The sequence below is a fragment of the Geotrypetes seraphini genome, chromosome 13 (genome assembly GCF_902459505.1).
Source record: "Geotrypetes seraphini chromosome 13, aGeoSer1.1, whole genome shotgun sequence".
NCBI lineage: Eukaryota > Metazoa > Chordata > Amphibia > Gymnophiona > Dermophiidae > Geotrypetes > Geotrypetes seraphini.
The window spans coordinates 68,669,506-68,687,168 of record NC_047096.1 but is presented as its reverse complement, the minus strand read 5'-3'; the positions used below and the strand labels follow the sequence as shown (position 1 = coordinate 68,687,168).

At 44.6% G+C, this 17,663-nt stretch overlaps 1 protein-coding gene across 2 annotated transcripts in view; it reads left to right on the top strand.

The window, feature by feature from the left end:
* Nucleotides 1-17,663, top strand: part of ACLY (ATP citrate lyase) — a 92,841-nt gene that overhangs the window by 17,797 nt on the left and 57,381 nt on the right. For both annotated transcript variants that reach the window (XM_033918316.1, XM_033918317.1), the window contains 4 exons: nucleotides 3,754-3,876; nucleotides 7,392-7,454; nucleotides 10,763-10,953; nucleotides 11,889-11,968. In XM_033918316.1, the coding sequence (XP_033774207.1) occupies nucleotides 3,754-3,876; nucleotides 7,392-7,454; nucleotides 10,763-10,953; nucleotides 11,889-11,968 (457 nt within the window). The remainder of the gene's footprint in view (nucleotides 1-3,753; nucleotides 3,877-7,391; nucleotides 7,455-10,762; nucleotides 10,954-11,888; nucleotides 11,969-17,663) is intronic.

Genomic DNA, 17,663 nt, shown 5'->3' with positions numbered 1-17,663 from the left:
GTACTTCTTCACCGAAAGAGTAGTGGATCATTGGAACAGACTCCCACTCCAGGTGATAAAGGCCAGCAGCGTGATGGATTTTAAGAGAAAATGGGATACTCACGTGGGATCTTTAAGGGAGTAAATTCAGGGGAGGGGATACTTGGAATGGGCAGACTTGGTGGGCTATAGCCCTTTTCTGCTGCTTTTTTCTATGTTTCTATGTTTCTATATAGAATCTAGTGGATGGAAGAGAGGGATGATGAACACGTATTCCTAGCATTCTCTCAGCAGCATGACAAGGAGGACGATTTCGCAGAGTAGGATGGATGGGAGAAGACTGGATTTTTGACGTTCAGCATAAATAGACACTTTCTGAGAGTAAGATGAATGAGATGAATGAATAAAAATTGAACTTTTGGTTCATCATGAATAGTAAACAGCAGCACTAGAAAACAAACGGGTAGAGAGACGGCAGGTGAATTCCTCAAAAGGATAGAATTCACGATGAGCTAATGGACAATCAGAAGGTTTTCAAGAAATATATGGCATCGTGATAGCAGAAAAGCCTTCAGGGGTTGAATCTTTGCTGGAGAAGTGTTTGTGGGGGAAAAAGGGATCAGTATGGGTGTATAAAGCAATCTACCCATATAGCCCAGGGCATTGTCTGATGATTGGGTTGGGCCATTCCATGTTAAGTGGTGGTGCAACAGTCAGGCAACATGACATGAGTTTTAGAGGTAATGAATCTTATAATGTTTTGCCGAAAGTTACATCAGAAGAAGGGAGTCGGCCGGAAGTCCAGCGTGCAATATTGCCTCTTCTTCCACAAAGCTTTTGGTAGACCTCCCAGGGAGGCGCAAAGGAACAGACATCACAGGGTTTTTTTTGTGTTTTTGCCGGTTTTGACCCACGATTGGGAGCGAGGGAAGGAGCAAGGAGGTGGGGGGGGCTGTTGGACATGCAGTAGAGAGGGAGGCAGCTTCTGCAATCACAAGGGGGGCTGCTGCTGCACCTGTAAAGGGGAGGAGGGGGTTGCTTGGACTACTGGACCAGCTGGAGCTGAAGGGAAGGGAGACAGTTGTACTGGATCTGGTCGGTGTCAGGTCAAAAGCGCGCCGGGAGAAAGGCGCACGCAGACAATTGAGCGCAGCGCAGAGGTGCGCGCCGCAGAAAATTACTGTTTTTAGGGCTCCGACGGGGGGGGGGGGCGTAGGGAGATCGCGCCGTGTTGTGGGGGGTTTGGGGGGTTGTAACCCCCCACATTTTACTGAAAATTTCACTTTTTCCAGAGGTTCAGGGATAGCAAGAGTCTTCTACAAGACCTTTAGTCAGTCCAGCAGCAGTACATTGGCCACTATAAAATTATATTTGGCACGAGTAGCTGTGCTAAGCGGAGTTTTGGTGCTTTATCTGGCAGAATAGACCACCCAGAATGTCCCAGATAGTGGTGTGAGCTGATAGAACTTGGGGGGGAGGGGGGGTAGAGAGGTTCCCAATCTTCAATGGTATTACCTATCCGCACAGTTGCGGATGCTATTGGAGTGGGACATAGGGGCACACAAGTGGCGTGTGGTGTTAGAGCATTCTTTTATCCCTCATGGTAAGTTGTCTGATAGGCTTTGGTCCTCCATAACTGAGAAAGAGTGGGCCCAGGACACGGACAACCCTTACCTGTTAAAGGGGTTGGCGGCCTCCACTTTAGCGGCTCTGAGGGTGGAACCACAATTCTTAGTGGGTTAGACCAACCCAGTTTTTGAGAGATGGGTACAATTGGGCTTAGTTACTTTCCGGGACGTTTTGGGGGCATAGAGAATGGTGCCTTTTGAAGACCTGAAATGCACCCATGGGTTTTGGGGGGGGGGGGATTATCTGGCCTACCTCCAAGTGAGACATTATATCAGTGCTAGGGGATGGGACAAGACATCTCCCATAGAGGCTGAACTTCTGGAACAGTTATGGGGGATTTTACAGAAAGTACCAAGGCAAGGCCTATCTCGATTTTATATCAATATTTGAGGGGGCGAACAATACCATAATATGTCTTTAGACAGCAATGGGAACGGGATGTACATTTACAACTAAAGAGTGGGAAACCATATGTAATGAGGTGGGGCACTGATTCAAAAAAAAATGCGTACAGGGTGCTGAGTCATTGCTATTCTACACCTGAGAGACTTCATAAGATATTTTTACAGTCTTCAGACCAGTGCTGGCGCTGTCAAGGGGCTCTAGGGTCCTTTCTCCACGTTTGGTGGGAGTGCTCAGTATTGGTTCCCTTCTGGAAAACTACGATTAGGGCATTATCACAATTGTTGGGTATCACAGTTCCTCTTACTCCTCAAAGTTGTTTATTGGGGTTGACTAATAATGTTTGTGCGACTAAATGGCAAACCAGATTATTGAGGATGGGGCTGGCAACAGTCAAATGTTTAATAGCGGCATATTGGAAACAGACTCTGGTGCCTGATTTGAGCGAATGGAGAGTGAAACTGTCTATGATGGGGGAAAATGGAACTCTACGTTGCTAAACGCGGAGGTTACTATGTGCACTCGGTGGATAACTGGACTGTTCTTTCCCAGAAACTGGTTGTCTAATGGGGAGGAGGACGGGCCTTGATCTTGGTGTTTGTTATTTGCTCCTTCGGGAAGGGGAGGAAGGGACGAATTGTTACATGGGCCAGGGGGGCGGAGTAGAGACAAGGGGAAGACAATTGTTAGTGCACTGTAGCTATTTATATGGTGTTGATTCATGGATATACAGTCTGTTCTGTTCCTGTGTATGTTGAAAAGTCTTTATTTGTTTTGAAAACTTCAATCAAAAATTTTAAAGATTAAAAAAAACCCTCCAGTATCTTGTTTCCAGCAGTGGCCCAATCCAGGTTACAAAAACTGAGCAAGATCCCAAAAGTGTAAAACACATTTTATACTGCTTATCACAGAAATAAGCAGTGGATGTTCCCAAGTCCATCTTAATAATGGCTTATGGACATTTCTTGTAGGAACTTGGCCAAACCTTTTTTTAAACCCTGCTAAGCTAACTGCTTTCACCGTATTCTCTGGTAACAAATTCCAGAGTTTAATTCTACATTAAGTAAAGAAATATTTTTTTCTTTGATTTGTTTTAAATTTACTACATAATAGCTTCAATAAGTGCCCCCCTAGTCCTTGTATTTTTAGAAAGAGTAAACAAGTGATCCACATCTCCCTGTTCCACTCCGCTCCATACTTTATAGACCTCAGTAGGGTTAAATGATCACCTTGCTGTCCAATGGTTTCTACCCTCCACTTGTCTATGTAGAGGGTGGGGGATGCTTACAGGGCAATTCTATAACTGGACTTGTGCAGTTGTGTGCATATTACACATGTAAGTGGCGCCTTAGTTGGCACGTGTGCAGGTGCGCTTTGTACTATTCTGTAAGGTAGCACTTAAGTGCTAAAGGCACATAACTTTAAAGGGGCTGGAGCATAGGCGGGCCATCAAGCGACAACTTATCCCCTACTTACACAAACCACTCTCTGATGTAAATGGTCATATCTAAAGCCTGGTGCACCAAAGTATCATTATGCTAGTATTTTATAATGGCTTAGGTGCACCAAGATGCCATTATAAAATTGTGCTCATTGCGTGCCATTGTGGTGCCAAGTTATGCAGTTGGGGATGTAAGATCAAGCTGAGTCTTACTGCCATCTCTTTCCCAGTAAGAGCAGGGACTGAATTTTATCTTCAGAGATTCTGTGACATGTTTCTCCTTGCTGGTCCTCCCTCCCCAGCCTTTGGTAGTGAAGCCTGACCAGCTGATAAAGCGCCGAGGGAAACTAGGATTGGTCGGAATCAATCTGAACCTGGACCAGGTGAAGGCATGGCTGAAACCACGGCTTGGACATGAGACCACAGTAAGTACCGCCAGCCAATTGAGGCAGTGCTTCTCTATCTGCAAAGCCTGTTTATTGTTAAACCGTAGGACTCTTATCATTTATAAGCCTTTCGACTGAGGCCCAAATGCACAAAGGTCTGTCAACCTGATTAAAAAATACTGAGTTGGGAGCAATTTACTTTTACTGGGCTATGCCTATACAAATAGCATACACGGAACCCAGTAAAAGAGAAGAGAAACTGTGCCTGCTCAGAAGAGCACATCACTAGGCTCCTCCTCATGCCTACAGGCACATCTCCTCCTCATGCCTACAGCTGCTGTTATCCCCCTCTGCACCGGAGCCAGCAGGGGAAGCCCCAGTTAGCTGATTATGGCTCCGGAGCCGGCAAGGGAACCTGCAATTCAGTTGAGCAAGCAACTGCCGCTCTCCCTGCTATCAGCCTTGCTTCCCCCCAAGAACCCTTTAATGAGTTTTACCAGCACAGAAAACTTTTGAGCATTGGGGGCCTGACTGTGCAGAAGGCTAAGAGTTTCTAGGTTTTATGTCTTTTGTTATATTGTCAGTCTCGGAACATAAATGCTGGGGTAAAAAATTTAAATACACAGGAAATAAAAGACAGAGGAGTTGTAATTCTCTTCCCTAGTGGCTGTAAACTTTCAAAGTCCTTGAATTAAGGCTCAGAATTAGATAAACTGTCTCTAATGAGCTTTACAAAGATAAGTGCTTCTTCACCAGCCACACAAACTCTTGCAAATGCAAATTCTAGCATTTCCTTACAGGATGGAAAAGTGATTACGCAAAAAGAGAGAGCGAAACCTGCACTTGGGGCTAGATTCACAAAGCTTACTGACTGTGTACTGATCGGTTTGCGACCCTGACCCGATTCACTAATCTCGTGGCCGATCCAATTCCGATCCACGCATGCAAATGAGGGGAAACGGCATTCAGGGGCAATGTTAGGAAATTCTATTTTACGGAGAGGGTGGTAGATGCCTGGAATGCGCTCCCGAGAGAGGTGGTGGAGAGTAAAACTGTGACTGAGTTCAAAGAAGCGTGGGATGAACACAGAAGATTTAGAATCAGAAAATAATATTAAAGATTGAACTAGGCCAGTTACTGGGCAGACTTGCACGGTCTGTGTCTGTGTATGGCCGTTTGGTGGAGGATGGGCAGGGGAGGGCTTCAATGGCTGGGAGGGTGTAGATGGGCTGGAGTAAGTCTTAACAGAGATTTCGGCAGTTGGAACCCAAGCATAGTACTGGGTAAAGCTTTGGATTCTTGCCCAGAAATAGCTAAGAAGAAAAAAAAAAAAAAATTTAAATTGAATCGGGTTGGGCAGACTGGATGGACCATTCGGGTCTTTATCTGCCGTCATCTACTATGTTACTATGTTACAAAATAGGAAGAACACAATTCACTAAACTTTTTCAGGAACACCAACTGGGCTGGCCGATCAAAAAAGAAGCGACTGGTGGGGACCAGTCGCTCACGACCTTTCCTGCTCTCTGCCGACTTCTCCTGCCTTGCCACCTGGACTTCTCTTGCCTTGCTGCCCCAACTCTCCTCTCACCGCCCTGCTCTCTGCCCCGACTCGCCGCCCCGCGCCCCAGATCTGTCTTGCCACCCCGACTCTCCTGCCCTTCTCCTGCAGTGCGAGCCCATGATTTTTAACCCGTGGGTTTAAAGCGGGTTAAAACCATGGGCTCGCGAAGTATTAAAAAAGTTAAAAAGAAGCAGCTCTGTAAGCATGCGCAGACCATCTACAGACAAAGAAGATGGTCTGCGCATGCTTCAGGATCGCTCACTAGCGATCCATGTGGTCGGTGAGGGGCATTCCTCTGATCGCCCCTGTTTGAATGCTGACCCTTTGTGAATTTGTCGGCCTGCAGTGGATCGGCCACGAATTAGGCACGATCGGGCAGATTAGTGAATCTAACCCTAGGTGTATTGTAATGACTTTATAGATGCACTAAAAAAGATGAATGCTTCTCAATCAACCTGTCTGAAAATTGCTATCTGTAGCCTAGCTAAAAGTGTGTATAGACTTCCAGTGCATTTGGGTGTGGGAAAAACTGGCTTTCCCCTGGTCATATTTAGTTTGGGGCTGTAAAACCATGCTCAAAATATTGGCATTTAGAAAAGTTTGTGTGCTGTTTTTCATACCTTGGCTGCCTGCATAGGCGCACGGTACACAGTAGTGCTGCCCGAATCATGATTCGAATCGATTCACTTTGGGTGAATGGATTCGAATCGATTTGGTTTTTGTAAAATATCGGCCTCCTGATTCGGTGACTGACCCTTGCCCCTTAAAGCAAGAGCGGCAGCACTGCCTCTTGCTGGCCGGCCGCTGCCGCTCCTGCTTAAGGGGGGAGGGTCAGTCGGGAAGTGCTGCAGTATCCGGCTTCCCCCCTGGCCTCCCGCTCTTACATTTACCTAATTACTGTAGAGCAGTGGAGCAGCCTGCAGAGAGGATTGCCGGTGCTAGTGATCCTTGCAGGCTACCATCAGCCTCCGGAGCTGTCGTTTCCTCTGCCGTGATCCTGTCCCTGACATCGGAGGAGGGGTGGGATCGCAGCAAAGGGAACAACTGCTGCGGAGGCAGATGGCAGCCTGCAAAGATCACTAGCACTGGCGATCCTCTCTGCAGCTGCTCTGCTGCTCTAATTAAGTAAAAGTAAGACCGGGAGGCCAGGGGGGAACAGGCAGGCCTTCAGGGGGAGGTACAGACCTTCAAGGGAGGTGTGCAGGCCTTTAAGGGGGTCAGGCCTTTGGGGGGGACAAGCCTTCAAGGGGGGGGCCCTGGTGTAGGAGTACACAGAGGGATGGAGGGAAGGGGGTTCAAAGAGACATGCATATGCCGGACTGGGGGGGGGAAGAAATAATGGGTCTAAAAACAGAGGAGAGGGAGAGAGATGGTGGACAATGGGATTTAGGGAGGGAAGGAACAGAAAGAGAGCGAAGTTGGACACAAGGGATGGTGTGGAGGGGGTGGGTGGGGGGATAGAGATACTGGATAGGAGGGTAGTGGGAAGAAAAAGATCCTGGGGTGGTGGGGAAGGAGAGAGAGATGCTATATGAAAGGGTAGTTGAGAAAAGATGGTGGATCTGGAGATAGTGGGGTCCATCGCTTCGGCAATGGAGATGAAAAAAAAGGAAAGATGCCAGACCTCCGGGGGAGGGAAGAGAAATGGAAGAGGAGGACAGAGATGGAAGATGGGTGGTTAGCACGGAGAAAGAAGAAAGAAGGAGACCCTGGAAAGCGAGTTATCAGAAGGCAACCAGAGCCTGGGCCAACATGATTTGAATAATGACCAGACAGCAAAAGGTAGAAAAAATAATTTTATTTTCTGTTTTGTGATTACAATATGTCAGATTTTAAATGTGTATCCTGCTAGAACTGGTGTTAACCATGAAAGTAAGCTAGGATTTAACAAGAGAGGAAGTGTATTTTGTTTGTTTATTTTGCTTACACCACAGCGTTGAATGCTTGCCTAGGTTTAATAACTTTGCATTTTTCCCTTCTCCATAAACAGATTGCTAAAGCGAAGGGTATTCTGAAGAACTTCCTGATAGAGCCTTTTGTACCACATAAACAGGTCAGTGCTTCACTTGGGGAATGGTGCGACTTGATATCTCTTGCTTCCTGAGATGGCTGCAGTCTGATCCCCCCCCCAGACTGAAAATGCTGTCAACCCTGACTAGTCACTGTACAAAACTGAAACTTTATTTTAAAAAAAGAAAATATGTTTTTTGTAAAAGTGGCTAGAAAGCCAGGATCAGATTTAAGATTTTGTCACCCAATAGGCAGGAATTTTAAAGTTTGGGGGATAGAGGAGTGAAGGGGGGAATTTGGGCAGTTGTCTAAGCCTGCTGAAAGCTGTCGGCCTGAACTTCGGAAGCCATTTTCCTCAAGCAGTAACTTAAGTCAGCAAAAAGCATGAACAGGTAGGTTCTAAAGTTCAGCCTCTATCTTCTGCAATTAATAAGATAAGAATGTTGTGTGTGAAGGGAAGGAATATAAAAGTAGGGTTATACTACTTTCCCCCAGGACCGAATGAGCAGACAGATGAAGAAACGCTTTCAGAGATTAGGAAAGCTGGCAAATTGGGCAATAGTATAATAATGGGTGAGAATGGTTTATCTGCTATTTATTTACTGTGTAAATTCAGTTTACTTCACAAACTGATTCTCAGAGCGTTCAACGCTAAAGAGAAGCGTCGTACGTGAGTCTCCTTAACTAGGAAATAAACAAGAATATAGAAGGAAAGAATTTAGTATGGCTTTAATTAAGATTATGTGCACTTGTTTATTTGCGGTAAAGGTGCTATGTAAGTCTGTAGGAGTAGAAAGGGGGGAGGAATGCAGGGGGCTCAGAGCGCTGGGATGCAAGTTCAGGTTTCCTTGTTAGCTAGCAGCTTCTCTTCATATAACTTTAGAAACTTGGAGGCGGGGGGGGGGGGGGGGGGACGGGACGACTAGTCCTTTTATCATGGCTGTGGACTCGGTATCCCAAACCTCTGATTCCTACTAGAGAATGACACGGTGGCGGTTTACCCGCGGCCACCGCATTTTAGCCGCGGGTAAAAACGGGGAAGAAAACTAGCAGTCGCTGCGGCGACGGGGACAAGGCCATTCACCGCCCGCGGGGCGGTGAATGGGTCTTGTCCCCGCAGTGAGGCATGAAGGATCGCGCGGTCCCCGCAGCTCACACCCGCCTGCCCAATCGATTCTAGTGTTTAGCCAGCTCTCTCCCTTCTCCTCACCTTAGTTTGTAGATTTTCTTTTTTGGCGACCCGCACACTATCAAAGAGCCGCTGCTGCTCAGTTTCGATCTTCTGCTCTGATGCAACCGGAAACAGGAAGTTGCAGCAGAGCAGAAGATTGAACACTGAGCAGCCGCGCGTGTGCGGCTCTTTGGGAAAGCGTGCAGGTCGCTGAAAAAGAAAGCCTGCTAAATAAGGTGAGGAGAAGGGAGAGAACTGGCTAAACACTAGGATCGATTGGGCAGGCGGGTGGGGGTTGCGAGGACCGTGCGATCACCCGTGTTCCCGGCTCAGACTGTAAGGAGGGAGTGAAAGGGAAAAGGATTCTGGGCCAAGGTGATGAAAACGGAAAGAAAAACCCACAGCAGGAAAGAAAGGGAAGGACAGGCAGGTGAGCCAGATGCTAGAAGCAGGGGGGGGGGAAGAAAGAGGGGGAAAAGCTAGATGGGGTTGAAAAGAAGAGACACACTGGTATGGAAGAGGAAGATAGGGGAAATCTGGACACAGGAAGGTAACAGAAAGAGGGGAAATTATGTGCATGGGGCATAGGGACAGAGACAAAAAGGGGACATGCCATGGGGATGGTATATGGACACAGGGGGGGGCAATGGCAGATACATAGGGGAGATATTAGAAAAGTATATAAAATCGTACCCGTTTGAGGCTTTTATGTATGCAGCGGTGACGGTGACGGGGCGGTGAATGGGGTTGCAGTGGCGGTGACGGGGCGGTGAATGGGGTGGCAGTGGCGGTGACGGGGCGGTGAAGGGAATGACGGTGACGGGGCGGTGCAGAGGATGGTGAGACGGGGACGGGGCGGTGACGGGGACCAATTTTTTCACCGTGTCATTCTCTAATTCCTACCAATAAGAACATAAGAAGTTGCCTCCACTGGGTCAGACCAGAGGTCCATCGCGCCCAGCGGTCCGCTCCCGCGGCGGCCCATCAGGTCTATGACCTGTGAAGTGGTTCCTGACCATTTTTCTAACCTTACCTCTGGTTCTATCTGTACCCCTCAATCCCTTTATCTTTTAGGAACCTATCCAAACCTTCCTTGAACCCCTGTACTGTGCTCTGGCCTATAACAACCTCTGGAAGAGTATTCCATGTGTCCACCACCCTCTGGGTAAAAAAGTACTTCCTAACATTTGTTCTAAACCTGTCCCCTTTCAATTTCTCCGAGTGACCCCTAGTGCTTGTGGTTCCCCACAGTCTGAAGAATCTGTCCTTGTTCATTTTCTCTATGCCCTTAAGGATTTTGAAGGTTTCTATCATGTCCCCTCTAAGTCTCCTCTTCTCCAGGGAGAACAGCCCCAGCATTTTTAACCTGTCAGCGTATGAAAGGTTTTCCATACCTCTTATCAGTTTAGTCGCTCTTCTCTGGACTCCCTCGAGTACTGCCATGTCTTTCTTGAGGTATTTACATTTTTTTTTTTGTTTTGGATCTAAAGTACTGGTAAACATAACTTATTTTTAGCAGTACTTTAGATCCAAGACAGATATGATATTACCGTATTACTTTATGTTATAATATTGTAAGATTTTTATTTTGGAACCTGGAATCGCAACACATTTTTATTGACTCCACCCAAAATTGCCTCCAACTCTGATTCTTCAGCCCTGCTTATTATGTCACTCAGTTCTAATTCCTGTTCTTTTCACTGACTCAGCGAATAACCCTGAGGCCTTGTTTTATTTTCTAGTGCTGCAGGCTTTCTCCTTGACTTGCCTTTCAGATGAGCACTGCCTGTTGCAATAAGTGTTCTGCTTTGTGAGGTCCAGTCTATTTCCCAGAGAAACTGGGTGTAGCAAAATAAAACACAGAAACAGGGTTTGTAGAGACAGAGTACTTTATCTAGAAGGTAAGCTTTTTTTTTTTATAGATGTATAGCACTTGGGTCAGGATTATTACAGAGCAGCTGCTATAGGATGTAAAATTCAGGCCAAGAATTAATCTGATGGAAGGTGTCTCTCTGAGTGTCTGCTTCTCCTCTGTACAGTGCTGAAATCCGTCATTTATCCTTTGGCAAAAGTAAAATTCCAAAATGGTAATATTGAGAAGTTGAGTTTCACCACATTTGTACTGCAGAAAGCTGGCTCTGAATTATCTGATTAATTTCAACTTTCTGGTCTGTGTCCAGGAGGAGGAATTCTATGTCTGTATCTACGCAGCCCGCGAGGGTGACTATGTGCTCTTTCACCATGAGGGTGGCGTTGACGTCGGAGATGTAGACTCCAAGGCACAGAAGCTCCTGGTGGGGGTTGGCGAAAATCTGGCCATCTCAGACATTAAGTCTAAACTTCTGGTTCACGCTCCCCCAGACAAGCAAGAGTAAGACTGAGAGCAACCTACAATTTAATTTTTGCTTTACTTGTGTGAGTTTCAGCTGTGGGGATGACATATTTTTGAAGATTTTTCATGGGGTGGGGGGGGGGGGAGAAGGGGCAATTGATTGGAATCTCAAAAAAATGTTGTAGTCCCAGAAGCTTCATAGTAGAGAATGACACGGTGACAAAATTCATCACCATTCCCGTCCCCACGGATAACCGCGGGAAATAATCCCATGTCATTTTCTAGTGTCTATTTCAACTTCGGTCCTTCTACACCATCATTTTTCAAAGCAAAGCTTGCGGGTCAGTGGTTGTGCCCAATTATACTCTGATTCTTTCCTCTCTCCTTAAAGAATGGCATGAAGATGGTTTCCCGCGGTTATCCACGGGGACGGTGATGAATTTTGTCACCGTGTCATTCTCTACTTCATAGTTTTCCTGTGCTGCTAATTATACAACGTGTAATGAGGAAAATCCAAATTCAAGAAAGTTGAATGTGAAGTTGAAAGTTCATGTGAAGTTTAGTATTCCCATTTCACCAGAGTTCTCCCTCCTGCACAGATGTTTGATTCTGGGCTAGAACTTGGTTTCTGAGGAGGCAGACACTGAGGGTGATTCATCAGATAGCTGGCTTCCTTTAGGCCAAGGTTATTAGAAGATTTATTGATGAGCTGTGGACTGTCAGATTACATTGGCCGGCCCCCATGAGGACAAACTGAGTCATTTTTTCAAGAGTAACGAACATTACGTGGGAAGACTAACAAATGACTATGAGCAGCTGCTGACAAAATATGATTGGATTTTAGTAATTAAGATAAAAATGACATTAGGCAGGTACTCGATAATATCCAGTTTCTGTAGGCTTCCTCAAAACTCTTGAATGCATGTCTAACAGGGGCTGTACATTTTTTTTTTTTCTTTTTTCTTCTATTGCAGTATCCTAGCCAGTTTCATCACCGGACTGGTCAGCTTCTATGAAGATCTGTATTTCACTTACTTGGAAATTAACCCACTAGGTAACCTGCTGTCATTTTCACCCAGGTGCACGATGCTTGACCATGCTGTGGCTTGTGCACAGTGTGAAGGGGGTTTATTAATAATCATTTTTATTTCTTGTATACCGCCCTGCCATTAGTTCTAGGCGGTTCACAACAGTAGATAAATACAATCGTTTACACATTTCGATGGGCAGAATTATACATCAGGGTTAAAAAAAAATAACATAAGCATGCTAGTAATTAATATCTCAATTAAAAATACAACCTAATTGTAAAAAAAATATTACAAACACGCCATGATAAAATCATTAAGAAGCTTGAAGATCAACATTCTTGGTTATCAAACAGATGAGTTTTTAATAATTTCTTAAATATAGGATAAGAATACACCTGAGCAATCAGCGGGCTTATCCAGGAATCCGCTTTTCCCGCCTGATATGCTAAAGTCCTATCAAAAAATGTTTTATAGCGACAACCCCTAGGGATGGGGAAAATAAACATGCCCGAATTCCTGGTATACTTTTTTGAATTAAACAATTTTAGATATGATACCAAATAAGAGGGTAGTAGTCCAAAAAGGGCTTTATAACAAACACACCCGAATTTAAAAAATACTCTGGCCCCAAACGGCAGCCAGTGTAGTTTGGCATAAAAAGGACTTACATGATCATATTTTTTAAGACCAAAAATTAAATGAACGGCAGTATTTTGAACCAATCGAAGTCTTAATACAAGCTTTTTCGGTAGTCCTAGATAAACAATATTGCAATAATCTAAAGTGGACAATACTGTGCCCTGAACTAGTAATCAAAAATATTCCGTGTCAAAATACTTCTTAATAGTCCTTAATTTCCACAATAGTGCATAACTTTTTTTTTTTTTTTAATTAAAAAATCTGTATGTTTCCTAAAAGTCAGACTATGATCCAATGTTATACCCAAGATCTTCAAGTTTGACACTATCTCAAAATTTTGACCATTGATTTTTGATTGTTGATTCCTGAATTTTATCATTTAATGTCACTAAGGGCTAGATTCACTAAGCCCACCAACCAGTTTGTGACCACTTTTTGACCCTGACCCAATTCACTAACCTTCCTCCCGATCCGATCCCGATTCGTGCATGCAAAGGAGGGGAAGGGCATCCAAAAGTAGGAAGGCAGTGATTCACAAAACAAATTAAGGACTGGGCTGGCCGATCAAAAAAGAAGACCCTGCTCACGTCCTTGCCGACTGTCCTCGCTCTGAAACCCCAGTTCTGCAGCCCTGAAACCATCAAAAAAGCACCCTGCTCTCTGCTCTCTTCCATCCTAATGCCCTGCCTCTTTGCCACTCTGCCTCTCTGCGAGCCTGTGTTTTTAACCCACGGTTTTAACCCGCGGGTTAAATGTGGGGCTTCCCTGAAATCCTTGCGACAGGCATAGGAGTGATTGCCTGCTTTACCTCTGGCCAAGCCCCCCCCTTGCAGCGTGTTCTGTTCCATTAAAGCCCCCCCCCCCCCTTGTGCGGAGAGCAAGCGCATGCGCGGACCACTTCTACAGGCAAGAAGATGGTCTGCGCATGCGTCAGGATTGCTCTGCAGTGATCTGTGGGGTTGCTGTGGGCATGCCAACGATCGGGTTAATTTGCATGAAGGCTGGTAGAGGATCGGTTGCCCAGCCACGGATCACCCACGGATTGGATGGGAAAGGTAAGTTTAGTTTAGTGAATCTAGCCCTAAATCCTTCCCCAGGTGATGGATATGACCACACCCTTCCTGGGATGAGCTGCTAGCTGTTCTCCCTCTCACTCTAGCGGCCTGAGCACCTGGGGAACTGGGTTTGACTCTCACTTCAGCTCCCTTGGACTCTGGGCAAGTCACTTAACCCTCCTTTGCCTCGGGTACAAACTAAGTACTTGTATATACTTGTATATACTTGTACTTCATCACTGACGCTGAAACCGTGGATTGAAGACAAAGTTTTATTTTATTTTTCTTTCCAGCTTATGATTTATCTTTAATCTTATCTATTGTTTTGCCTTTTGTCTTTGTTTTGTTCTATTTCTATCATTTAAATTTCTCCAGAATTCTACTGTTCAACGGCTCCCCCTTCTGCTTCTATTCCTTTCTCTCCTCTCTTCTACCTTCCAAAGTATTTAGATCAATGCTGTCTTGTTAAAATGTTTATTTTCTTTTTATTTTTCCTCTAACTCTACTTTTCACTTCTCTATTACCCTCCAGGTACTTTAGTTAGATTGTGAGCCTTCGGGACAGTAAGGGAATTTTTCAAGTACCTTTCTTATTTCTAATCTTAATGTATATTTTCTGTAAACCGCTTAGAACCTAACGGATGTAGCGGTATATAAGAAATAAATTACATTACATTACATATATACAATAATATATAATATATAAAACAGTTGAAAATGATTTTATTTTGTAAGGCATTTAGTGAAATGTATAGTTCTGGAAAGATAATAAGGTTGAATTACTTGTTCATGGTTAACAGCTTGCTATTTATATGTTTAAAATTTTGTGGTATTTTTTTATTAAATTTTCTATACCATTCTCCATAGGGAACTCGGAACAGTTTACATGAATTTTATTCAGGTACTCAAGCATTTTTCTCTGTCCTGGCAGGCTCACAATCTATCTAATGTACCTGGGGCAATGAGGGGATTAAGCAACTTGCCCAGGGTCACAAAGAGCAGCGTGGGTTTGAACCCACAACCTCAGGGTGCTGAGGCTGTAGCATTAATCACTGTGTTAATGTACCTATTTGTAGTTTTGGATTGTTATTAGGTGCCATCGTGTTCAAGTCCTAGCGACTTGATGATCGTTCATCAAGTTTTCGTGGCAGAATACAGAAGTAGATTGCCCGGCCTCTCTTCTGCGCAGTATAAATTTGATGTCGCATCAAATGCAGTCCTCTGCGTCCAACACTGCCCATCTGTTGTTGCCAGATGGGCGGTACATCGTTAGTCTCTCATCTCCACTGAAACCTGTCCACCTTGGAAGACCCTGCTGATGGCTTCACTGATACATGCAAGCCCCTGGTGTAGCTCACAAATCGATATTGAACGATTTTCACACCGGAGATTGTCACCCGGTAAAGAAGACTTGTGTCTTTTTGAAAGCTTTATTTGGCTTCCTGAAGAAACGATGAAACGTGGCATGTCGAGGCCAAAGAACTTTGTCTAACAAGATAAGTGCCATTTACCTTTGAACAATTGTTCAATTTTGTAAAGAGGAAGTTGTACAATGATTGGGTGGTGAGGTTTTTGGGGGACTTGGCTCCCCTTTTTCCTCCATGTCTCTGAGCACAACTCTTCTATATATGAAAGTATGATAAAACTGCTATAAGGTTTTTAATTTAATTTAATTCTTATATACCGCTAATAACCGTGAGTTTTCTAAGCGGTTTACAAAAATGATGCATTAAAGATACAATAAATAAAAATAAATAAGATAGGTACTTGGAAATTCCCTAACTGTCCCAAAGGCTCACAATCTAACTAAAGTACCTGAAGAAACAGTATGAAAAATAAAAATAAAAAGACAGAGGTAGAGATAGAGATAGAAATGAAATATTCCAACAAGTAATGAAGAAATAATTTAAAGATAGAATTAAAATAATAATTAAAGTAAACAAAACTTTATTCATAGTGTCTTATGAACTATTTGTTGGCAATAGCGGAATATAAATGATTTCACTAACTGTTTTCATTTGTGTACCTTTGGCTGCATCTGTTCATGCAACATGCTATCCCCTTGGCGCATTTCTGCCGTTGCTCAGTGTTCACTGTGAGCTGCCCAGCTGTACTCATCTCCTCAGGAACTGAACTGTTCTACTGTGTGAAAATAATAATAATAATAATAATAATAATAACTTTATTTTTTGTATACCGCAATACCACAAATCAGTTCAGAGCGGTTCACAGGTTAAGAGACTGTACATTTACAGCGAAGTTACAGCATATCAGAAAAACAGTTCAAATCAATTTATGCATTGCAGGTGCAGAGAATAGTTAACAATTATTTGGTATAAACTAGTGAACAGTTACAAAATGATCCAATAATTGTTGCATGGGGGGTGCAACCGGGGAGGGTAAGGGTAAAGGAGGGAGGCGAGGTTGGGATTATTGGTTTGGTAGGGGGGCGGGGGTTAGAGGAATTTATCAAAGAGGTATGTCTTGAGAGATTTCCTGAACGATTGATAAATGTCCTCGTTTAGCTTTCTTTGCATGTATCATTGTGAAGCTTTTTTTAAGTTGTCTGATGACGATCAGTTCAGCAGCCCCTCCCACCTTTTCTGGTACACTTGACAATATAAGTTAACTTGGAGGAGGTTTAGTAAACAGTGGCAGTGGAGCATCTTCTTTGGTTGGTTGGTTTGGCATTACCAATCTGTGACCCTGCCTCCAGGCTCTATAGCTGCTGATGCTGTATTGGGCAAAATATTGATCAGGCAATATGGCCTCAGTGGCTGAACCCCATTTCTGTTACGTCCCTTCCGGATTCCATACTCTAGGTGTTCAGTTCCCTCCTGTAATTCAGGAGTTGCAGAAATCCGTACACTTTTCTGAGCATGTGCTCTTCCTACCTTAGAGGGAGGTGGAGGGGCATAATCAAAAGATACGTCTAAGTCAGTTTTGGGCCTGAGTCTCTAGTCGCCCAAAGTCGACAGTGCCTGAAGTCCATTCTCAAAAAATATGTCCAAAATATTTTTTTTTCGAAAATCGTCTAATTATACATCCAGCAGTTTGATAGGCCAGATCGCTAAGTCGTCTATCTTTATACCCCATTCTCATCCAAAAATTCATCCAAGTCAAAAACGCCTAGAACAAGACCTTTTGGATGTGGGAGGGGCCAGTAAAGTGATGGACTGGACTCCCACACATGGCAACACAGTAGTGGGACACCTTACAGGGCATTGCTGTGAACTACACAAAAAGGGTGCCATATAAACATCTCACCAGAACTCCCTTATAGGTCATGGTGAGCCCTCCCCAAACACCCCCAAAACCTACTAGACCCACCTGTCTACATCCCCAATAGCCCTAGACTACTTAAGCCACCTCTGTGCTTTACTGCTAGGCTTTCCTATGCAAGGTGCTGATGTTCTGGAGGCAGGTATGTACGTTTTTATTCCAATTTTTATGATGTGGGGGGGGGGGTCAGTGATCACTGGGGGAGTTTGTGGGGGGTCTGTACTTTGTGCCTGCAGTGGTTATCTGGTCACTTTGGATACTTTCTGGGCACTTAGACCTGTTTTTACATCGCCTAGGTCACAACGTACAAGTTCCGTCCAGGCAGCCTCGTTAAACTTTCAGTTATACTTGCAGTACGACTTAAGTCTAGGTCAAACCACGTCCCGCCCAAATCCCGCCCTCACCACTCCTCCTAAAATGCCCCTTTCAACTCTAGGCTTACAGCAGCACCGAAGAGGCCTAAGCTGTTTTTAAATACATCTAAAACCCATTCTGTATTGCCTGGTAGACTGGTATCGTCCTTACGAATGGATTATATACCTCACTGCTACCAGCAGGTGGAGACTGAGAACAAACTTGTATATCAGGATAGCTTCCCCCCTAGCAATCCAGTCTATCTTAGTCTCCATAGCAGGTGGTAAGACTAATTCGGCTCCCCTCTTAGTACTGTTGGAATTTTGTTTTGGACTCCTGGGTTCCCCTTTTGTGCCAGACGGAGCTTGGCCGGGTCCTGTTTGGAGATC